The 25,439-nt window shown below is 39.0% G+C and overlaps 1 protein-coding gene across 1 annotated transcript; it reads right to left on the bottom strand.

The window, feature by feature from the left end:
• LOC117300363 (polypeptide N-acetylgalactosaminyltransferase 13-like) lies at positions 1–25,439 on the bottom strand. Its single transcript, XM_033784136.1, has 10 exons — positions 24,484–25,439; positions 21,832–22,051; positions 18,008–18,180; positions 17,280–17,487; positions 6,745–6,918; positions 6,052–6,169; positions 4,926–5,249; positions 3,711–3,827; positions 2,526–2,663; positions 1–1,663 (listed from the first exon to the last, which is right to left on the bottom strand). Exons 1-10 carry the CDS (start codon positions 25,013–25,015, stop codon positions 1,502–1,504), a joined length of 2,166 nt encoding a protein of 721 aa, XP_033640027.1. The 5' UTR covers positions 25,016–25,439; the 3' UTR covers positions 1–1,501.

The following is a 25,439-nucleotide window of genomic DNA, read 5'->3' as shown; positions in this document are numbered from 1 at the left end:
TGAGATACACAAAGTGAGAAGACTAGTCCTTGACAATTACCAATAGTGTACACTGTCTTTAAATCACAAGAGGTAAGTAAGTCGTACATTTATGCCGTAAATATGCAAAAAAAATTGATGAAATCACAAGGTTCAAACCTTACATTTTTGCAGATAAAAAGGTAAAAATTTGATTGATTGACAGGGGGTAAGCCTCACATTTTTGTCAAAACAGGCAAAAAGTTTATAAATAAAATCACAAGGGGTAAGCAACACATTGCCGAAATGTAAGCCTTACATTTTTGCCGAAAATAGGCAACAAATTGACAAAATCAAAAGGGGTAAGCCTTAATTTTTTCCGAAAAAAAAAGGCTTTGATTGAGTCAGAAGGGGTAATCCTTGCATTTTTTGCCAACAATAGCCCAAAAAATGATAAAAATCACAAGGGGGTAAGCCTAACATTTGTGCCAAAAGTTGGCAAAAAATGATAAAATCACAAGGGGTAAAAAATTCAAAAAATTTGGATGCGATATTTTTAAATGTCTTGCCTAGTTTCGACCAAATTGTAAGGCTTGTGACTTTGAAAGTTTTGCAAATTTTCGTCAAAATGCAGGGGGTAGCCGTCGTGATTTTTATCAATTTTTCCCTTTTTTGGCACAATTGTTAGGTTTACCCTTCGTGATTTTATCCAAAAAAATGATAAGGCTTCTTTTGTGATTTTATCCATTTTTGCTTATTTTCGACAAAAATGCAAGTTTTACACATTTAATAGTTTTTGTTCTTTTTTGAGCTTAAATGTAAGGCTGATCCCCTCGTGATTTCATAGTTTGTTTAGCCTATTTTGAAGAAGAACAAAAATGCAAGGCTCACCCCTAACTGTTTGGTGCCTGAGTCTATGGATGGTTTTCGCACCTCACCCGAGATGGTCGCATTACTTCAGTGCTCGCCAGTTCAAAATCATCACCTGTTAGTACTGACATCTTGTCTAGTACATCGCACACGCATGTACATTGTAATTGCACAACTTTGTTCCATAAAGGTTCGTGGAGTGGTTTCACCATGTGCTGTAATTTGCCTATTTGTATCTTGTATCTTTCTCTAATTGTTTATTTTGTTGTTTCTTTAATGCGCTTAGAGGATTTTGCATTAGGCGCTTTACAAATGTCTTATTGTTATTATTATTATTATTAATAAACAGAATGCTGATGTCAAACTCGATACTTTTCCTAATCGAGCCCTAGCTTTGGGTTTCAATGAGCTCACAATTAAACCAATCCACACAGTCACTATTACAGCGGAAGCCTGTCACTAACACGTAGACAAGTCTGATCATGATCCTCAGCCTGAACATCTGACGCCTCATTTCAAGGATCGTGAAATACGGTATAGATCGCGTTTTAGCACCTTCGACCTCCCATTAGTTTCACATGGCCTTGTGGTTCGGGAGATTCGCAGTTTAGTCCGTCGTACATGCGTATACGTACAAAGCCATTACCTATCTTTCAGGGGACCAGTCTAATCCTCAGCTGAAGCCGTGTATCGTAACGTTATGCATGGTCCATAGTTGCGACAGGGCGCCACGATCGCAATCGTTGGTAGCCGCTAGGAACAGGTTTCGCTCATCATGCCCTGTGGGTTTAACATCAAGGCATTTACGCGTTGCCACGTTGATGATCGAGCGTTCCTGAAAGAAGAAGACAACAAATTATTGCAATGATATTACCCAACAGTTTATAATATTATAAAAGAACCAGCAGAAACGTTCTGTGCATAAATCATCATGTCTTTTCTTCTTTCATGGTCGGTGTAGCAGGATGTTCTGTCCCCCATTGAAGGCGAACTGTGTGTATACGAACTTCTTCTGATTGATAGCGCCCTCTTTTTATTTCCAAAAATGGGGGACAGAATCTCTGTACACAAAAAATTCCACTGTCGTAACGCTTGTCAATGGGGAATTTTGTACTTTTCAAAACGCGAATCCCTAAACATTCCAAACATTGTTAAGGATGCAATGCTATACAACAGAAAACAAAAAATCGGCAGGGAACACAGATTTCCCTAGATGGCACCGACAATGTATTTGCAAATGTATTTGTAATCTATACTGTATAGTTATAGCTCAAAGCCATTATACACTTTCGGTAAACAGTATTGTCCAAGTCCCACACTTTGTGTATCACAACTTGTATATAAAAAAACAAACCTGTGAAAATTTAGGCTCAATCGGTCATCGGAGTCGGGAGAAAATAACGGGAAAACCCACTCTCCGCGCGTTTCGCCGTGTCATGACATGTGTTTAAAATAAATCCGTAATTCTCGCTAACGAGAATTTATATTGTTTCACCGTTTTCTCAAAAAGTAAAGCATTTCATGGACTAATATTTCAAGAGAAGTCTTTCACCATTACCTTCTGTAAACCCTGTAAATTATTTGTAAACCTGTGATTTTTTGTTGTTGTTTTTACAACACCGAAAGGGTCCAATGGCTTTAAAACAAATTTGCACCTCAACGAATAAATGTTGGGCATAAAGTTGTAGGAGATGTACCTTGTAAATCCAGCGTTGATTTGCATTAGTTGTCTGGTCACGATTGCAGATACTAAGCAATGCAGCTCGACTGCCGTGCTGTGCAGTTAAGCACAGACGATCATGTTGTATTTGGCCCTTTGGGTTATAAGCAAACACCTTTAAGGAAAAAGACATTTTAAATACTGAATTTAATTTTTGCGTGTAACAAAGATTCCGACTTGTTTAAAAAAAAGAAAAAACCACTGGGTATAATTTTAAACGTTGTTCTGTCCCTTTCCAACTATCAAATTTGAAGCTCAATTCGTTCGTTCGTTCGCGACCCCCAGTTAAACTGGGCACAATAAATCACCTACATAGCATGCATTAGTCTCTCGGGACGGGGGTGTCACACGTTACAAATTACATTAATAACCTCGTTACCAAAAAGGTCCGCAGAGACGCAGTTATGACCGAGACTCAAGTCCACTCTTCCCTGAGGAGAGTTGGGTACAAGGTCATCATCTGATACCCTTACAAGCACTGGACACGTTTGGTAATAATATAGATGTTAAATTTGCATCGGGGATAAAGAATATTATGTTTACTCAAAACAATTGTTAGCATACAATTTCTTGGTAACGACCAATGGAGAGTTGTTTATAGTTCAAACATTTTTGAGAAACGGCTCCCTCTTTGTTTTTGAGAAAGAGTTAATTTCCCACTCAAATTATACAAGACTTAAAGCCGCAAGCCTTTGATTAGGCATCGGAAGTTGTTAATTGTGCAACAATGTTGTTTTTTCCTTCATTATTTTCTTGCAACTTAAATGACCAATTGAATCCACATCTTCACAGGTTTGTTATTTTATGCATATGTGGGATAAACCAAGTGAACATTTAGTTCTTTGTGACAATTACCAAAGATGTCCAGTGCCTGCGGAGTTATATCTTTTTTATGACAGTAAACAGCCGTTTACAAACACGAACCTGCTACCATCGACGTCCTTATTTCAATTACGGGACCAGCTGCTCAAAATCTGGATTTTGTTTGATGTTTTGTTTTAATGGAAGGATGGAAAACGATTTAGTTAATATTTCGCTCGGAAAATTTGATTTCAATTTCTCAAGATAGCAAAACGATATGAATGCTGTAAGGATTTTTGAATGTTAACTGCCGCGTAGTAAGGAATAATTTGTTTGGTACATTTATGGCCGACCCACTTACCTGTCCAGGGCCGTTGCCGTGGCATAGTTCTAAGGCTGCGTCGGTTTCCTCGCCTCTTTTGCCGTCTTTCCGCGAGGCAATCACGTCCAGGCACACGTTGACGCCAATATTTTTTATCTGTAACAAAAACACAAAATTATAACAAGTTTTTGTGAGGACCTCTTGGGATACAAATAAATCGATTTTATGTGAATGGTCGATGGAACCTTTTTGTGATTTTAAAAGGGGAATGTGGGAGTCTATGCTCTCTTAAAACTTTCGGCTCAGAATTTATCTGGATTCAGTTCCGGGTCAGGATGTATCAATTACTGGGTTTAAAAACCTCGGATTCTGCGAATATTTCGGCTTGAAATTGTCGTTTCCCAAAGTGACTTTCTTTGTTTGAGCCCCCAGCTTCACCTGATGTAAGAACACACACCTTGAGGCCAAGGTTATCCAAGTTCCTAATAGATCATGACCACTGTTTTTAGCTGTAGGACTACATGATTGGATGGGTCAGCCAGGGGCACATAAACACCTCCCTAACGATGCATGAAAGTGGTTCTACTCAATTCCTTCCTGTGGTAAACCATGACAAATAATATCCCAGGGGACTATTATAATGTGCCTTTCTGATGTCTTGACGGTGGCCCCTGGCCCTGAAAGCTGCCACGATATGGAAGTGAGACAAGATCTCTCAAGTCGCTTCGAAATTTGATTTCATCCACTTCCGGCAAGTTTAGGAGGTACCCCCAGTACACCAAGTGGTAACGACTTAGAGTTATTAGTCATACTCTGGTGTGTTCAATCGAGATAACATACAGGGCAATGTAAGGGTCACGTCTCACACCAGGACATTTACAGACCAAGTTTCAGACAATTCCAAAGAAGAAAACCAAACTGTAGTGTTCACGTTGGATGTCACTCGCCTTTTAAACAATGTAAATCCTTTTAACTGTTTGATTGTTTTTAACCTTATATAAATTTAGATTCTTACAATAAACAAATTAACCTTTAAAAAATTCATTTCCAAATGTGGTAGCGTCTTTTACAACATCGGTTAAAATCTGCGCAGTTAATATGTCCACACAGGAAGACTACCGTTTTTATACACAATCTGAGAATCGTTTGTCCTAAGATCGAAGATTGTTTGAATTCCTCTCTCAAAAACCCAATTTCTTTTTAGGGAAAATAGTAACTTTTTACGACAAAATAATTTATTCCGATTATACATACTGCACCAAGGGCTTGGAAATCCAAGGGCAAAGTATGTTCCGGGTATACATTATCGAGGTACCACCGGAAGCTCTTGCAACCCAGGCCGTCTCTCGTCGCCTTTTCCCCGGTGACATCCCCGTAGTCCACGGTGCGGTAGGCCGGAGTCATTGCGAGAAACAACTCCCTGACGAACGGGTCCGTCCAAACCTCCAGCACGCGTCGATTGTTATGGAGGATCGTGGTCTCGGCACCGAGGGGAAAGACATAGGGCGTGGCTGTACGGAAGATGTGACCAACATGGGAGCAGGGCACGATTTCTATAGATCCACCACACTGCCAAACCTAATGTTGAAGGAAGGAACTTGTTACAAAAGCATGAGCTAAAACTAAAGACACATGCATTAGAAGCTACAGAGTTACTCAAAATAATTATTGGCATAAATCCTTTCTTGGTGACGAGTAATGGGGAGAGGTTGATGGTATAAAACGTTGTGAGAAACGGCTCTCTCTGAAGTGCCATAGTTTCCAAGAAAGAAGTAATTTTCCACGAATTTGATAGCGAGACCTCAGATTTAGAACTTGAGGTCTCGAAATCAACCATCTAAACGCATACAACTTCGTGTGACAAGGATTATTTTTCTTTCATTATAATCTCGCAACTTCGATGACCGATTGAGCTCAAATGTTCATACGTTTGTTATTTAATGCATATGTTGAGATACACCACGTTAGAAGACTGGTCTTTGACAATTACCAATAGTGTCCAGTGCCTTTAAGTAAATCAGGCCCGTCCCAATTTAATAACACGTCTTTGGTTTTAGCATGGAGGTAGGTAGGGACCGTTCGATCGTTTCAATCCATATGAATACAGTAAAACTAACGAGATACCGGAACGCTTCGCAGACTCAAATTTTCGGGCATAATCACTTATATATTTGTCACATAACCATTACTTTGAAGCGAAATGTTCCTAAAAAATGCTTTTATACTATCGAAAGATTGCTATCGAACTAATTTTAAGAGTAATTACCAAACGTACCTTCTCAACAATTTGAAGGTAATCACGACTGAGTTTCCTAGAGAAATCTGAGAATTTCAATTTTGTTTGCATTTGGAGATCTGAGAATAACCTTGGTAGATTTACCTTGAATGATAGTTGTAGATTCTCACCTCCCCAGATCGTCAATCCCTTGTCGTATCCGCCAAGGTGATTGAAGAATTCACGGTGCACGGAGAACAGACCACCGGCCATGGTCGGGGTCCTGACATAGAGAGTAAAGTGGATGGTGTTGGTGATGGTAGTTGGGACGGGATGTCAGGCCATAAGCTTGGCCGTCACTAAATGTGTTTCTTGGGTGTGTCCCACAACCTCCTTCAATACCAAGTCCTCATGTCCCAACCAATGTTTGTGTTCTCAATTATGTTTCTCATTCCCATGCAGAGTTTGCCTTATGATGTCTAAAAACACTTTTTTTTAAATTAAATGCTTACACCTCTCACTCCATAAATTAAAATGTATCTATTGTCCCATTCCACCGCACCCCTGGTGCTTTTAGCATCAACAGAACCTCAGTACATACCAAACTAAGGTTACCAGCCAAACTACTATGGCTCCATGGCCGCATGTACAGTCTGTGACTGGTATCCTGCTCATTTCTGCTCAACAGAAAAGTGTTGAGCATTTTTTCTTCTGATATTATGATAATGAGCCTAGTGACTTTTGAGAGTTTTATACCATAACTTAACTAAATTGCATTTATACAGCGCTTAAACGCATTTTCAAAGCGCTGAGTGGTGAGTGGTGAGTAGTGAGTGGTAAGTGGTGAGTGTTTCATACCTGAGTGGTGAGTTGACATCGTAATTGACTCTGAGCTGCTCCCTGGTTGATGCTTCAGTCCACAGGAACTCTGGTAGCCAGGAGAAACCACCAAGCAGGGCCATACCGTGGACCATCGAGTATTCAAACGTGGTATCGCTGATGGAGTCAATAACTGGGCACACTACACGTGTTCTGAGGTGGATGGAGAATTGTTACATTATTTGCTTACTGGTTTCAAACACAAACACAACCAATTATAAAATCCGCAGTTTTAAACTTAATTATTTAACTTCATTCAAAGGCATAATCCAGACACCATCTAGGCCCAAATGCATAAAAATGCATAGCACAAAAAGTAGCTAAGCACAACCGAATTATATGCTTACGGGTGACCAGACAATCGACCATGTTACACGTACAATTTGTCCTTGCTTCCTGCGATTTCTGCTCAGCAAACAATAAGCAATATTTGTTGCTTAAAGTAGCTCTATAAAATTGGACTCTTCATTTGTTCAAAAACCAACTGGTTCAATTGTGTGGGGGGGGGGGGGTACGAGTACGATTTACAAGTTTAAGTTCGAGTAGGTACGGTTCGAGTACTTCACCACAAACTGATCTAACTCAAAGTTATTCTAACTTGTCCTTAAACTCGTAGTATTGTTATTGTCGGAAGTACTAGATGTGTATTTATATTACCTAAAAATAGAACACATAACGTGCGTTAGTTTATTATACCCATTTGTCAACTGCAAATGTTTATACTTAAAAAGCATTTTCCTACTGACCTTAAAACCTTCTATAATTGAATGACGGAAGTCACGATTGGAGTTAGAAATAAATGATATACATATAAATCCATCGAAATGGTTCAGTGTTGTAGACTTGGTCTGTTGTTACTTGCCCTATATTTATATCTTAATTACTCCAATGTCAAATTGAGTTTTGTGATGCACTAACTTTTCAATAGATAGGTCCTCATAAACACCTGGAACAAATTTTAAGTCTCCGACCTCACCTTAACATTGTGTAGAATGGCATTTTATCTAAATTTCAAAGCGAAATTGAAAATGTCGTCATCGAACATTAAAAACAATGATTTTTTCGTGAGCCAGTCAAAATGTCGTCATCGAACATTAAAAACAATGAATTTTCGTGAGCCAGTCAAAATGTCGTCATCGAACATTAAAAACAAATGAATTTTCGTGAGCCAGTCAAAATGTCAAATTTAATGCTGTTATGCTAGAATATTATCAAAGTTAATTAGTGAACGAAAAAATCTTCGCACCGAAAGGTACATTTCTTTAGACCCAGATTTTGGATTGGCAGCTGAAGTTTTTCGCTCATCTTGACACATATTTTGATTTTCTCAGCCAACCCAACAGCTCTGAATAATTTATTTAAAAAAAACAATTAAAAAACCACGAAGATTCATAATTAGGAATGGGATAACCTAAAGTATCAAAATAAAACTATATGGGAGCATTTTCGAGAAAGTTATTCAATATGATGTTGTTGTTTGATGTCAGTGAAGAAGCCCGGTTCAAAATCAAGTAAAGATTCCCGACCCAAATGTTCCCCATCCATCAGGATTCTCAAACCCATTAAAAAGCGATTCTACAGATGTTCACCATCGGGTAAAATAAAGAACATTGTAAACATTCTTCATTCTTCAAACAAACATCAGACATCGATTCTCAACAATTTATTTCCTCGCCCGGGAAAAAAAATAAAAATTGTCTCACGCACTAGAACTTATGACCCTCGCCTCTAACGTAAAGGGAAGCTATCATATTGCAACCAGACAATACAGAACAAACCGATTAAAGGCACTGGACACAATGGTAATAACTCAAAATAGTTGTTACAGAATAAGACTTATTTTGGTATAAATGAGCAATGGAGATAGTGTAAAACATTGTGAGGAACGGCTTCCTCTGAAGTAACGTAGTTTTTGAGAAAGAGGTAATTTCTCTTTTATTATGCATCTGAAAGCGTACAAAATAATGCAACAAGGGTGTTTTTCTTTCAGTTTGAAAATGCCCCGGTGAGCAATTTTTAAATTTATGCATATGTTGGGATACACCAAGTGGAACAACTGGTCTTTGCCATTTACCAAACGTATCCAGTGCCTTTAAGCATCTCTCGATCACCGCAGCCAGATCGAAAAATCATGGGCTCAACCGGCACTCAGCCTCCCACGACCTTTCAAGCTCTTGTAGGTCACCCGGTAAATCTCTGTAATTTGAACTCGGTGCATCTCGCTTCGTGCCCTGATGACAAGATCATTCTCCCCTGGTTTGTGTATACGAGGGTTTCCTTCCTACATTAGGCAGTGACGACAGCAATGGCTAGCGATAGATTGCTGGGCACGATTTTAGGCCCAGTTTAACCAGGCAAAGTTGACAGATATAGTGAGGAGTTTAATACAGGTTTTGGCTGCCAGTTTAAGCCAAAATTCATTCAATTTCATTACACACATTCAAAACCCCCTATCTCTCAAACTCAGGTTGCTCAAACTTTTTATTAGCTATAAATCCATTTCTTTTTTCGTGCACACATGATTTCGTTTTCTCATGCAGAATTGTTTCTGTCGTCTGTTTTATTTATTGAACTAAACTTCGTTGAATTCATATTTTACACTTGATGAAATTGAATTGTTGATCAGCTCTTGCTGCCTTTCTACGAACAAATCGAATGAGTCTTGCGGCCTATTAAAATAATTATCTTACTTCACAAGCAAAACTATAGAAATGGAATATATCATTTTGACTGTTTAATGCTGATAAAACATAGCATTCATTTTCAAACGAATTTGAATGAGCCGCTGTTAAAACAAAGTAATTTTGTTGACATTGGCCGGGAAAACCTATACAGCCACCATGGTGCCAGCATTATTTTATACCATAAAGGATCTGCAGTAACCAATATAGAAACAGCCAAGTTAATTTTTCAGGGGGGGGGGGGAACAATCTCAACACAAAAGCCGATACCTCATAGCGGTTTGACCATCTTTTCACTGCCACATAATATTTTATTGAATTCTACAATGAAAATACTCTCGACGTGCCGGTGTTAAAAAGACATAAACACTGAGTGTTCACAATTCCTGTCAAGTTCAACTGTTGTATTTGTGAAAGAAAAAACAAACTGTGCCTTTATTGCACCCAGTCCAACACCAGACCAAAACCATAAACCATGCTTTATAGGAGAATGTGACCAAGAGATCTCTTCGATCTTTACGGTCTCGCCAGGATTTCTTACAATCCCTCGGCGGCAAAAGGCAAAGAAATGAGACAGCGAAATAAATTCATGTGAAAATTTATGGCTACTGATATAAAATCACTGAACCATTTTAATATAGGTCCTGAATAACTTTTTTCATCGGGTTTAAAAGGTTGAATTTTCTCGCCAGCGGCTACAAAACAAGTTAATAGACTGAATAAAGTATGAAGAAAATGTGGGTCAGGCGGCGATAAATCGATTCATACTGAAAATACCCCCCCCCCTAAGAAAAGGTGAATGCAAATCACGAGGTCAATTTCTGTAAAGAAAGGTTTCTGAGATTGTGTATCCAATTACGGATCACTATTTATTCATGAACATTAAACCACTCCGGGTTTTCGGCGATACCTAAAAAGCCCAAAAACTATGCCACCTTTTGAAATGAAATTGTCACACGTATAGTTTTGTTGTATTTATCTACATTTATATAGGAATAAAACAATCGAACTTTTCAATCAACCAAAGGTATTCTTTGCAACCTATGCGAGGCTTACGTCCCGCAAAGTTAATCACTGCCCTCATGCGGTGATTCTGACCCAAGTGTGACCTCATAATGACCTTCTCTTGACCCCCAAATGACATCCTTAAAGATTGACCCCCAAAATGTGACTGAATGCAATTAGTGTCAGAAATACTGGACTTGTCATATTATTTTGTAAGCCCGAGCAAACAGATTAATGAGCTATAACATCAGTGGGGAGTGCTACACGTGCATCTCTAAGTTGGTGGTTTTGTTGTAGCAATCGGGGGAGGGCTCACAAAAACCAAAGCACACCCTCGCACTCGCTTCCTCCTGTTAACTTACATAAAGAATCTTAATGTTCTTGCGCTTTAAACGTGTTGTAGGTGAGTAGCCCACTAGGCTGGGGCCAATTTCATAGAGCTGCTTAAGCAATAAAATTGCTTAAGCACGAAAATAGCTCGTATGTATTTTACACATGTTACTGGCCAAAATGTCATGCCATATACATTGCTTGTGACTGGTATTTAGCTGTTATTTACTTAGCATACCAATTGAGTGGAGTCTTGGCAGGTTATCTGATTTTACTAAGCAAGGATCTTTTTGCTTAAGCAAAATTGTGTGCTTAAGCAGGTAGGCCTATACCGAACATTTAACTTCATCCCGGGAAGTTTTTAGCCCATATATAATTAACATAGATGTGTATTATGATAATCCATACTTACGTACCAAAGGGACACGTTGCCTTGGACAGGGCGAGTTGGTCTATGAAAAGCATTTGTAACCGTTTGCTATGAAATGCATATATGGTTAGAAAGATGTTTTACAAGTACAATAAAATGATCCACACAAATATGCCTGGAAATTGTGTGGTTTGTCTTTTACTTTGCGAACGTACACGGCCGGCCATTTTGTGGAGTCACAAATGTGAATCTTTCAACTTTGCCAGGTTAAACTCGGCCCACAACTTACCCAGCAAGTTGGGTGATAGATTGGTTTCTATCAATGTATTTTGATATTCAATGTCAAATCGAAATTTGTGACTAAAACACACAAACAAACAAGGTCGCCTTGTTCACTAACATTGTAGTAGGCCTAGGGCGTAATCCCATACATCAGCAGCTGAAACCATTTAACCAGACAGGGCTATCAATCTCAAAACAAATTAGATTTGGACTCTTTTTTTAACTTGAACTTGACCTCAAGACTTATCTGTTCTGAATTTGAGGGAAAGGAAGCTGTGCGTTACACCCAAACACAGTTCTTTATGACTGAACAGGCGCATGAATGATCGATTGACAAGAAAAAGGGAGCATCATGATAAGAACACGGTAGGTAAAAAGACAGTGGACAATATTGGTAATTACTCAAAATAATTATTAGCAGAAAACCTTTCTTGATTACGAGATGGGGAGAGGTTGATGGTATAAAACATGAGAAACAGCTCCCTCTGAAGTGACGCAGTTTTCGAGAAAGAAGTAATTTTAGACGAATTTTATTTCGAGACCTCAAGTTCAGAATTTGAGGTCTCGAAATCAAGCATCAGAAAGCACACAACTTCGTGTGACAAGGGTGTTTTTTCTTTCATTATTATCTCGCAAACTCGACGACCGATTGAGCTCAAATTTTCACATGATTGTTATTTTATGCATATGTTGAGATACACAAGTGAGAAGACTGGTCTTTGACAATTACCAATAGTGTCCACTGTCGTTAAAGCATTACATACGAAGTGTGGACCTGAGAACAAAATAGGTCCACATAAGGCAGGATTAAGAAACGACTTCCACACGTCCACACAATGTTTTCACCAGTGTTGAAGAATACAGTTTTCCTTAATGGTACAGAACAAAGAAATATCCACAGAGGGTGTTTAAAGGGAAGGTACACGTTTGGTAATTGTCAAAGACCAGTGTTGTCACTTGGTGTATCCCATCATAAGCATAAAATAACAAGCCTGTGAAAATTTGGGCTCAATTGGTCGTCAAACTTGCGAGAAAAATGAAGAAAGAAAAGATACCCTTGTTGGACGAATTTGTGTGCTTTCAGATAGAAATAAAAGACCTCTAGCTCGAAGTCTTTTATTATTTTAGTGAGAAATTACCTCTTTCTCAAAAACTACGTTCCTTCAGAGGGAGTCGTTTCCTACAATGTTTTATACTATCAACAGCTCTCCAATGCTCGTTACCAAGTCAGTTTTTAAGTTAATTATTATTTGTTTTGAGTAATTACCAAACGTGTACCTTCCATTTAACTCAGAGCTGTTTGGTTCACAGTGTATTTTTAGGGTTGTGTAAACCACAGCGTGTTTTTGAATTTTGTCAATATGAGTATAATAATAGTAGTAAACTATCCGTCTGGCTGGGTAACTTTAATGATATTCATTGATGTAAACGTAATCATTTATGCAATTGACGTCACCTCCCTTTTGTTCAATCTACACATTATGTTGTGTGCCCCCACCATCTACGTCTACAAACGCCAAAATGCATCCGGGTTGCCATCTTTGTTTCTGTACATTTTCCACTGTCGTATTGCTTTTCAATGGGGATTTGTTCTCTTCTCAATCGAGTCAAAAGGGGAATCCTTGAAAAAAACATCAGGAACATTTTTTTAAGATGGCACTTTTAATGTGCAGGGGGAAAAATGCATCCGGGTTGGGGTGTGAGAGCAGCCATTTTGAGTCCAGAAAAGGCAATCTTCCTGTCATCGTCAAATCCTTCACTTCGGGTCCCTTTTCTGAGTTACGGACCCAGGAAGTTGATTAGGGCAATACATTATTAACAGACTCTTCCGGCCATGATCTAAACACATCAAAGTGTTAAATGTTTCCAAAGGGAAGTTTGGACAGTGAAAAAAACAATTTCCCCCCAAGGCAAATTGAAACTCAGAATATCATCTGCGCAAACAACAATCAATCAGCGACAGATGCAAACGCCCAAGGGCGTTGGAAAACATAGATACATGCGCAACCACGATCAAGTGTAGGCACTCATGTTATTGTATAACAACTAAACCGTTGGGAGAACACGAGTAGGGCCTACTTTGATAGGCATGTTATTAGCAAAAGAAAAACACACTCTCTAAATGCTGTTGTCCCTAAACACAACGATGAGTGTTTTGAACAATCTTGTATGTTTAAATCCGTTGGACACTCGATATCGATATCGAGAATTGATATGGTTTTAATGTTTTCTCAAAAAGTAAAGCATTTCATGGAATAATATTTCAAGAGAAGTTTTTCACACGAGAATACGTATGGGTTACAACAAGATCGTATAATACCTCATCCCTACAGTTCCAGCGAGATTTCGAGGGTCGTTGAAGTCGAGTTGACCCTAAGTGATGTTGTCATGACTTTCGCTCCTCACAAACAACGGTGACTACCAGCTGGCATATGACATTAATCGTCACATGAGACATTACTGACTTGATCATGAGATAGTGACATGACAAATCGTGGTCTTTGAAACGAGCAGAGTATTCTATTCGAAACGTCGAGACCAAACCGGCTCTTTTTAGAGCCAACACTCCCACAAAAGAGATTTACACATGGTTGTACTTCGAATGTATCCACACAATGCAAAGCACCAAACAATACTTAATAAGTGAACAGTTTGTCCTTAACAAACAATCATTAAACAGGGAAGTTTTGAGATGTTTCTTGAAAACTTCAAGTGATTCAGTTGAACGAGTTTGATGAGGAGACGATTCCAAAGAAATGGGGAATGTGCATAAAACGCACGATACCCAGAGCTTGCAGCAGAATGTGCTGTCTGAACCAGAGCGACGGCCAGGTCGTCGGCAATGGTAAGCCTTTATGAGACCGGTGAGATAATATGTAGGAGCGGTACTGTGAAGACATTTGGATACAATGGTGAATACAGCCTGAACTCAAATTCGACACTTTGAGCAATATAAATTACAAATAAAACAATTATCTCTTCAAGAACTGCTGACCGTGATTATCTCGTTATACTGTAAAACAAAAACACCACCGATGTATTTTTCAAGCAATTGACCAATGACAACAAAATTAAGCTGTTTATACAACCATTAGCAAATCGCGTGTTCTTGTGAGTTTGGGCCGGAAATTTCTTCCACCATAAAGGTATAATTAAATAAATAGGCACTGGTGGCCAAGGTTTTGAAGAAGGAAAATAAACTTCGGAAGTGGAATGAGAGCTGAACGTGACCACTACACGTCCATTCATGGCCAGGGCCCAGTTTCACAGAGCTGCTTATAAGCACAAAACAATAGCTAAATAAGGCAAGGGCACTTAATTAGCTAGATCAGAGCACAACAAACTTATGCTTACCAGAATAAATTTCCAGCCTACGCCGAAAATAGTTGAGTATTATTTTCTGGCCAATATTTTGGGCCACGGCCACTCGCCCGTATAACCAATGGTTCCATAAATCGACCAAAACTTGATAGTGAGTAATTCTTTTTCTTTAAAAATTATAAACGGGCGGTTTCTAATCATATGCTTTGAAGGGGCGCAAGAGTAAAGTCCACACAAGTTTACGGCAATAATAATGGGGTGGGGCAAAAGTTTAACGTAGTTGTGTGGGCATACACACGCCAACTTTAAGGGGGTACGTGTAACATTGGCACAATGCTACCCCATAAGGTTTTCTTTGTCCGATTGGTACCCCACAGAGGGTTTGTGAAGAAAAAGGGAATGAATAACAATGGATGAACCCCGTAACTGTCATTTGGGCGGGGGGTGGTCCCGCCCTCCCTGCCCTCTCTAACCCATTTCGGTCACGTCACTGCTTATTATGTCTGACATCAAGATCTTTGTTGTTTTATACATAAAGCTAGGGGCATAGCCGTGAAACAAAACAGTGAAATTTTTTAATTGAGCCTGAATAATTTGGGAGGAATTAAAAGCACAACGACTGAAAGTGCCAGTGAGTACAATTTCCCATCCGGACTCGGAGTCCGGTAGTGAAAATCAGCATCAACAACATAGGTTGAAAACCAAAACCCTTCCTCAACGGAACAACCTCGAGCCCATGCAAACATTTATGCACAACATTCGAGACAGAACGGGTAGCTGTCAATGATAAAAAAGCCATTCAAATGCTAAGTGTGTTTTCTGTTGACACAGGGTCCCGCTAGTTGTTGCTTCAGCCGCTCTGCAGGACTCAACTAATTTGTGTCAGGACTCCAACCATGTATCGAGACCACCTGATGAAAAACGTGTATTCTGAAGTGAAACAGACATGCCGTCGAGACATTAAAGACATGGACGAGACCTCCTTAGTAGACTAGAGGCTGGGAATGGTTATCCACTGCACGCAGCCGTCTTCGCTGTTGAAAATGTCATCCGGTATTGCAGTGCTTGGTACCAAGGAAGTTTGTATGCTCCCAATTTATTTATGGGTTTTTATCTAGGCTTTTTCTGAATGCGAGGTAGGAAGTCTTCTTTTTCAGTTGTATAATTATATCAATTCATTTATGGGTCAATGAAGCTAGAAACGCACAGACGTAATTGTCCAGTGCAAATAAAGACGAGCGTTTTGGTTTCATAGACCCATTTGCAAACCGTGGCTTCGCCCTGTAAGTTCAATTAGGATGGGTTCAATGCGTCCGAAGACATTAGGACGCATTAAACCCATTCTAAGTTATAGGTCGAGTCGAGATAGGATTAATCCTAGCGTTTCCTGAAATTGACTCATGGGCCCATAAATACAAACCCGTCCAACCCGTCAATTGTAGACAGTGTTTTTATATTTTGGGCCATAGTTCTTTAAACTAAAACTTTGACTCGGATAAAGTGGTGTAATTTTAGCCTTAAAATAGTAAATGAAACATTTAATAACCATCCTCCTCTGTAGCCTTGTGCTTATTATGCAAACAAAGGCACTTGGGCATCCACTGGCGTTTACAACTAAACTTTGATGCCAATAAAAGCATTTTCTATCCCCAGTGAAAGTAAACGAAGGCACGACACCGCTGACGATGTACATGTAGCTGTGAATGTGGTGAATTAGTCACCAACCGACTTGGCTTTCGTCAGCCATTTTGGTAACCCACAGCACATGACTGCACACAGGCGATTGGTGGTTTAAGCCAAGGCCAAGTCTAATCCACGTTTTCAAAAATCGGCATTTGAAGTATTACACGAGATCAAAAAAGAAACAGTACAGACACAATCTTGACCAAGATCACCGACACACACTTCCAGACAACCAGACAAAAATCCCCAAATCATAGCGAGACAGAACTGTGGCTCGACGGTGGCCAGACAGGGTCTGTGTATAGACGAACAGGAATACTCGAGTAGACACCCAGACTATATAGATAATTATGACAGAATGGTTATCAAACTGTAGTTTATATTAAGCGGAGTGTGTAACACGAAATGATGTAGACATCTCCATTGTTGATAAACAGACCTGGCATGGACGTCCGCATACTAGTAAAACACTCAATCGTATTAATAGATGTTTTAACCAAATTCAACATTTTCTGCAAACTTTCAATTAAATATAAATACCTCCCATAGCCTAATTAGTTGCTTTACTTTCTACAAAATCATCACAATGTTTCAAAATGTCTGTAACATTGTTACAAACAGTAGCGATCTGTTTTTGTTTTGCATTTATGGCTTTCCATAGTTTTCCAATCTGGGTCGGCATTCGGCAAAAAAAAAACACTCAGGCTGTGATGTTGCAATAGAAATGTCTATGAAGGTATTATTTTATTGAACCTTTAAGCATTTATGTAATTCCAGGGTTAGCCCCTCATCTAGGTTAGGCGTGTTCTTGTATAAATCTCCATATTGTATACGTAGCTTACCTGTCTTTAGATATCCTTTCCAGTAGTGGTTCTAGCCATCCCTTTGTGCATTCACAATGAGAGTCCAAGAAAGTCAATACCTCCCCTTTAGACATAGCCACGCCTACATGACGGGCGGCTACGATCCCTTGTCGCGTACCCAGACGTTCCACCCGGATTGGGACGGGCAGACCCGTTACGAATCTCTCCAACGGCTCTTGCAACCAGTCTAAATTAGAAACAATAAGTTTATTGCTGTGATGTTATAAGGAAAAAAAACAGTTAATGTTGACGGGAAGATCATCTTTAAAGACAGTGGACACTATTGGTATTTGTCAAAGACCAGTCTTCTCACTTGGTGTATCTCAACATATGCATAAAATAACAAACCTGTGAAAACTTGAGCTCGATCGGAGTTGCGAGATAACTATGAAGGGAAAAAACACCCCTGTCACACAAAGTTGTGGGCTTTCAGATGCTTGATTTCGAGACTTCAAATTCTAAACTTGAGGTCTCGAAATCAAATTCGTGGAAAATTACTTCTTTCTCGAAAACTACGTCACTTCAGAGAGAGCCGTTTCTCACAATGTTTTATACTAGCAACCTCTCCCCATTACTCGTTACCAAGTAAGGTTTTATGCTAATAATTGTTTTGAGTAATAACCAATAGTGTCCACTGCCTTTAACAAACAAACTATAATCTTAGGATATTTTTATGTCCCCGGAGGATGATGATGCAGTCGACTTACCGCAGTGCACCTCACTGGCATCGTCTACGAGAATAATCTCCTGCAACAGCCAAGATGGCGACCGGTTGATGACGCTGGTTATCGTCCGAAGAAGTGTACTCCAAGCCTCGTTATGGAACACGATAATCACACTGGTCCTGGGGAGGTACTTCGGATATCTTAACATGCGGCACCTGTACAGAAATAAGGATAACAATTCGGTCATTAAGTCGACGCCATCACAATAATTAGAAAATGGAAAAGTACAACACAAAAATATCAAAAACTTTCCAAAGCACAACCCGTCGAAATACAATAACAGATTTTTAACTATTCATTAAAGTATAATAATAATAATCTACACAAGTGTGGCTCGAAATTGCGTGGTTTTCCTTTTACCTCGTCGACTAACGCGGTCGGCCATTTATGGGAGTCAAATTTTTGACTTCCATAAATGCCCGACCATGTAAGTTCACAATGTTAAAGGAAAAATACGCAATTTAGAAGAACATTTGTGGCGATCATTATATTCTACTTTTAAAATATCTTTCTAATCATATGCATTTTATAGCAAACGGTTACAAACGATTTTCAAAGACCAACTCGGCCGATCCAAGGCAACGTTAAGATTGACACTGTCTACTTGCTGAGAAAACAAGGACAAGAACGTGAAATCCATACATGGGTCATTCCATGTCAGACCAACACACTTTTTTACCTCATGTCTTCCGATTTTGAAAAAAATTGCTGCTTGTAGGTCCTAATGAGCAATGAATGCACACCTATTTTTAGCCCGATCCGACTTACCATGTGGTCAGGGCAGAAACCACTAAAATCTGACATTTTTAGGGTAAAGTACCACCTTTTTGGTAAAAATATGTCGTAACCATGTCAATTTTTATCACATATATGCAAATTTGGTATAAAAATGATGAGAATTGCATGCTCAAATCAATTCTTTTGTTAAAAATTAATTTTCAGAAATGTAGGTTACTGTAATCTTTAATATGTTATCGTGACCTTTGACCCAGTTTTTGAAATAATGTATCATTCCAAAAATCAACGAAATAAAAATCCCTTGATAGAGCATGTCTTCTTCTATCAGAATCCACTAAGAAACAGTTTTTTTTTTTTTTTTTTTTTTTTTTTTAAACTAAAGTAGGAAGAATAACGTGCCTGTATATTTCAAAGTTCACTACCAGGCTTGTTCACTACCATGTATTTGAACTCGATGTGCCCCGGGTTTTAGCACTTACGTAGGGGCGTGACTGGTCCAAGAAGGACTGTCGTAAAATGAAAGCCGTATTGACTAAAAGGAAGGTGGGTGAGTCACGACATGAACTGGGTTCCGGGGAACGCTGCTTGTCCTAGTTTGGACTATACTCTATGGCATTAAAAATGTCTGGAAAGTGTAACCATATATTTTATTTAAAAAAAGCCTTCGCTACAATTTTTGTTTTCGAAAGACTTTAGTATAGGGTCGAAACGTCACTATACCATAAGGTCCTTTTGGTTGGTTTTGAGCAGTTTGCAACAGCTAATTCTATTTTCCTCTATACTTCCTCTAAACAGAAAACAAAATGTACGGAGCAGCGGTACGGAGTATGCTGGTTTGGGTAAAAAAAAATTATAGCCATATTTTATAATCAAGATATTTGAGCAGATGCTTCATCTGACATTTTGTTGAAATGAGTGACAGTTTTTGACTGGGGAAGTGTTTTATGTTTCCTTTGGCACTACAAAGTTAGCCCCTAATATTGAACGCAAGGACTTGCCTGTGAAGTAGGAGGGGGTGGGGGTGAGGGGGGGGGGTGGGCGTGAGTCACGCAAATGGGCGTTTTATGGAACACAATTGGTGTTGGGTGCAACTTTTGTGTATGCATTGATGAGGTCCAATTAATGCAGGGACTTAATACACTATGTGGACTTACACATGTCCACATAGTATCTTTTACAAAGTATTGACGAATATGATTTTCCAAGGATTGTCCACAGAGTGACTGCAACGCAGAGCTGTGTGGACAATACTTTCTTGTCCATGCACACATGATTTCGTTCTTCTCAGTCGGATTAGTTTCAGTCAATATTTCAATTGTGACTTTCTACTGCCTTTTACTACACTGGTAAAACTGAATGGTTGACCGGTCTACAAGATGCTGTTGGCTTTTGCGAAATTTGACAATCTTTGCGTATTCGACCAGTGAATGCAAAGCTGTTAGAATTAAATTACTTCTTTTGGCTTTGTTTTTATTCATCAAAGCAGTGACAAATTTCATAAAATTTAGTAAAACACTTTACAAAATAAACAGTCATAATAATTTTGAGATAAATAAAAGGAGAAGAAATGTAAGAAACCAGGAAAAGGAAACACAAAACTTGCAGTTAAGTCAAATTAAAAGGTACCATTTCCTTGGATGGGTATCTAATTTATCTCTTTTGTTGGCAATATAAAATTCAGTTCTCTCCATTATTTTAACTGTTGACTGTTGAATGCTGATGTAACAGAGCATTCATTCTCAAATGAAATAGAACTATCCAGGTGTTTAATTAAGTGTTTGTTGAAATTGACTGGGGAATCCAAATTGACTCAACAAAGGAAACAAACTTGACGATAAATGTTTAAAATTATGCACTTTCCTCTGCAGTAGGAAGCATTGCAGACAGACTAATTTAGGAAATGTTGATGAGTACAAAAGCCCCTGCAACATTTCACTTCTAGATAAAGGTCATGTGCGGGCATTTTCCCTTTTTTATGTTCTTTATTTATATAACTAAAAAAAACATTTGCAATGTGTGTAAAACTGCTGTAAGTAAATGATTAGTCTCTTGATTCAGGAAAAGGTACAGCACTTGTAAAGTAAAATTCAGGATTTAAAGCCACCTGGAAGTGGTATTTTGACAAGATAAAGCTTTTGTCACTAAAATATGTGTTTTGATGAGTAGAATATGAATAAACAGTTAACTAAGGTTCTAAAAAGTTAGTTTCCATTTTATTAACAAATTTAAAAGTAGGCCCGACCCGAGAGGGCGCTGTTCGTGACGTCAATCGAGGCGCGATATTTGAAGCACGGCTGCTCCAAGTGTTTGCTGCACAGCGCTGGAAAAGACGTCGGACCGGACCACTTTTCAAACTGACTCCATTTTTAGTTGTTTTGCTGCATCCAGCAGCAATACATCAGCAGCAATACACGTGGTCGACATTGCCGGAAAAATGCAAGAAATAAACCCGTTTTCGAAACGAAAAAACTCACGACTAGGACTTGCATGTACTTGCACGTACGTGTGTTCAATGTTCGATCGAGGCAAAGTCTGCCTCGATTGACGTCACAGGCGGAGTCACCCCCAAACAAATTTATATATTTTTGTTACATATAAATCGTTCCAAACAATTACTAAAAAAATTATTTTATTGTTCATTAAGATATACTATAATGTTTGTAGAAAAAGAATTATATTTCCAGGTGACTTTAACTCATTACTATATGTACCAAAATTCATATATAGTTTGAAAGGAAACGTCATCGAACGTTTGATTTTATTTTAAGAATTTGTAATTTGTTTGTATCAATTAAACACAGTGACAATTTAATACGATATGACCTTTAATGTTTTTTTTGCCACTGTCGTATGGTCTCTATTTTTTGGCAAATGGGTAGATCACAAAACTGAATTTTGATCTTTCAGAAATTACATCTTCGTTACTTCAGAGGGAGCTGTTTCTCACAATGTTTTATACTATCAACAGCTCTCCATTGTTGTTTTTATGCTGCCAATTATGCTGAGTAATTACAAATAGTGTCCAGTGCATTTCTCCAAAATAAGTTTATTTTGGTTCTCAAACATACCTTGGCGGTCTGACGTCAGGCAGAGTACGGTTTAGTGCGATCCTGTCACTCACGACAACGTTGAATCTGTTCAGGTCAAAGGTCAGGTCGGCGTTGTATTGCTCTTCCGGTGTGAGGGGCACGGCTTTGCCCATTTCTCCAGGCCCATCCTTCGACCAACGGTAAACAGGTTTTTCATAAGGTAATCTCGTGTCAACATGGGTAACAGTGAAGTTCTTTTCTGTATGTGGAACAATACAAGACAAATATAGGATATATTTTATCAAATAATATTATTTATGTTTACAAAATTTATTGTAAATGTTTGGTAATGAAGCCAAAAACAACTAAAAGGTGAAATGAACTGTCCCAAAGTGGCATGGGCCAAATTCATAAAGCTTATAACAAAAAAAAAAGCTTGACAAATATATTTGCTTTAATAGCAAACAGTTCAGTGGGGCACCAGTAATAGCGATGTAAACTTTTGTAATTTTGTTTTCTCACTTGCTGTATCCCAACAAATGCATAAAACGACAAAACGAAAATTCGGTCTCAATTGGTCATCGAATTTGCAAGAGGAAAATTCACCCTTGAACGAATGTTTGTGCTTTCAGAAGCCCAAACAGGCTTCAGGCCTGAAGTCTTTTGAATTACCTCTTAATCAAAAACCACGTTACTTCACAGGGAGCCGTTTTTCACAATGTTTTATGGTATCATTAGCTATCCGTTGCTAGTTACCAAGTAGGGTTACCAATAGTGTAACTATAGTGGCCGGTGCCTTTAAACTTGCACGTGCCCAGTTTTTAAAGTGATTTGTTTTCCTTTTCGCGTGAGAACAACCTCCGTGCAGTCGTCCTTTACTCGCCTGATTACCTCCTAAGCACGTAGCTTCAACACCCAAGGCCGAGGACCACTTCAGAGGGTCGTGTAATTCAGACAACAGAGCTCGAGGGGAGCGACATTTCCCGCTTGCGTTCCGGGGGCTTTCTGCACTTGTTGCCGAACGAGCAAAACGTGAGAATATGCGAACTTGACGTAACATTCAGATTTGAGAGAGAAGGCCAACAATTATTTTGCCCGAACGCCCAGCCTTTTAAAACGCATCGCTTGCCTAAAGAGCAAAACGTAAGAATATTATGCGAAGTGGACGTAACTTTTAGATTTCACAGAGCAGGCCTGCAACTTTTTCCCCAAAAAGCCCAATGCGGCCACAGCAGAGTTCTACTTAAAACTCAAAGTTAACCATTTAAATCATTGATCTTTTAAAAAGTTAATTCAGTTAAATCCTCATTTTCCCAATGGACACACCATGCCAGGTTTCTAATCGAAAACTAAAATGTGCTGATTACACTTCTCACCAAGTCGACTTTTTAGACTCAATATGTCGACATGTCGGGACAAGTGTTACGATATTAAAGTCGACTTATGTCTTAAAACAATTTATCTTGGCGTTACAAAATATGGCTTAGTCCACTTTTGAAGTGATCACGATAAGTCGATTTACATAATTCGACTTAGCGAGATAAATTATCTCAATAAATCGCCTAATAAAAGTCGACTTTCACTCGATATTATAATAACAAATTGACAAGTCGACTTCGCGAGAGTATAATTATATCACGATAAGTTAACTAAATTAAGTCGACTTAGCGAGATAACTAATCACGATTATAGTTAACTGCTCTAGAATTGCAAAGGTCGTTGGTTCGAATCCCAGCCGAGTAAAAATGCATGTGATTTTTTTCACAGGACTCGGGAAAGTACTGAGTATACAGTTCTACACACAACGGTGTATAAGGGTAAAACAAATTAATAATCACGATAAGCCGAGTGAATATCTGTCGCCTTAGCGATATTAATTTTTACAATAATTTAATGACTGTGAAATAAGTCGACTTTTGAGATAAGTTATATGGATGAGTGATGTGGCACTCATGCATGGTCACCGTATAGTAATTGATTGAGGCTTTAATGACCCGCGTGCTTTGCAACAGCTGGGATCAAATCGGGCCAAAATGTATTTCAAATCGTCCAGAAACTTCCCATCGCTTTGACGAATGAGAGAGGTAGCTAATAACATTGGCATTTCACTCAAGGGTATGTTGTTTGTTTGGTTGACTTAATGTTCACTGTGGGATTGCAGTAGAAAGGGCAATTGAATGTCAGTTTTGCCAGACGATACATGTGGTTTAGAGATCAAAACCGCCAACAATTAGGCGCTTCGGGAATGGAGTTTTTTTTTCATGATACCGCTGTCATGTTCTCTGCATACATTAATAGCTTTACGTAAGCAATTGTAAAATGACAGTGAAGATACTAGCTATTTCTACCTCCGTGGTTTGATATTGGATATTGGACATTCTGATCAGCAGAGTGTGGGTTCGAAACCCAGCCTTTGTGATTCTCCTTGAGCACGATGCTTTACCATAGCTACGTTTTCCTTCGGAAGGGACATTATGCCGTAGGTCCCGTGTACTAGAATTTGTAGTGCACGTATAGAATCACACAGAACACATTATACCGTGGAAGAGTAGGGGTAAACCCGGTGTTTCTGGTTCACATACCAAGCAGCCTTGATTGCGAGTTACGCGTTAAAACGTCCTTGGTTTAAGTAACAGAAATATAATTATAATAATACTTTTTTAAATTAAATTACCTGGACTTAGGACTTACCTGGATGATGTCTGTCTAAGACATCGCGATTGAATGAACTGATGTCCTTTAATGTTTTCTTATTTGATGAACCGAACGTTCTTTTCAAGTGACGAAAAACTGATTTATTATCTGCAAAATCTTCCCCAATCATTGGATCTCCAAGAGCATCCTTTCCAGATTTTCTCTTAACGGTGAGCTTAACTGGCGAGACAACTTCCCTGTTGCTATGCAAATGTGCCGAATCCGTACGCTTCGTTTTCCGCCATTTTAGGGTATCGTCTGCTCCCGGTAAATCGTCGTTGCTTATTGCTGCCACATCCACCGCATGGATCGCCCGTTGGTTCTCTTTACCTTGTCTTCCAAACTGATCAAATATTCCAGCGTCCGTTTCTTGGACCTCGAAAGCATTACCACTCGTTCTAGAAGCAGAAGGATGAACCTCTCCTGCATTATATGAGTTGTATCCGAAATGTAAATACATATACAGCGGTAACCAGAACAATGGAACCAGTAGAATAAAGTTGACACAGGAGAGAAAATTCTTCCTCATGGTGATACGATTTCAGAGCAAAGTTCAAAGCAAAAATCACCGCATTGGTAAAAGGTTTAACGAGTTATCTGTTCCATGCTTAGCTCGCACTTGAAGACAACAGTCGCTGGGCTACGGGCAAACAGTACCATGGGTCGGTGAAGTTTTTCAAACATAAGACATTCTTACTGTTAAACCCTGCACACTAGTTCCACAAACCGATTACTATCATCTCCTTACTGCAGACTTCACACACTGATAACAAATTTCTCCTCACTGCAAACACTACACACTGGTTCCACAAACTTATACTATTTCCTTAACACTGAGCACGTGTATTTGCAGATTTTTTAAAACGGAAACTTGCATTAATACTAATAGGGTCCACACAATCAGTCAATGCTACTGTGGGTGGGTAGTGCGTGTAACAAACGATGCTGCCAGC

This window comes from Asterias rubens, chromosome 15 (assembly GCF_902459465.1).
Source record: "Asterias rubens chromosome 15, eAstRub1.3, whole genome shotgun sequence".
NCBI classification, from domain to species: Eukaryota; Metazoa; Echinodermata; class Asteroidea; order Forcipulatida; family Asteriidae; genus Asterias; species Asterias rubens.
This window is presented reverse-complemented; position numbering and strand designations above follow the sequence as displayed.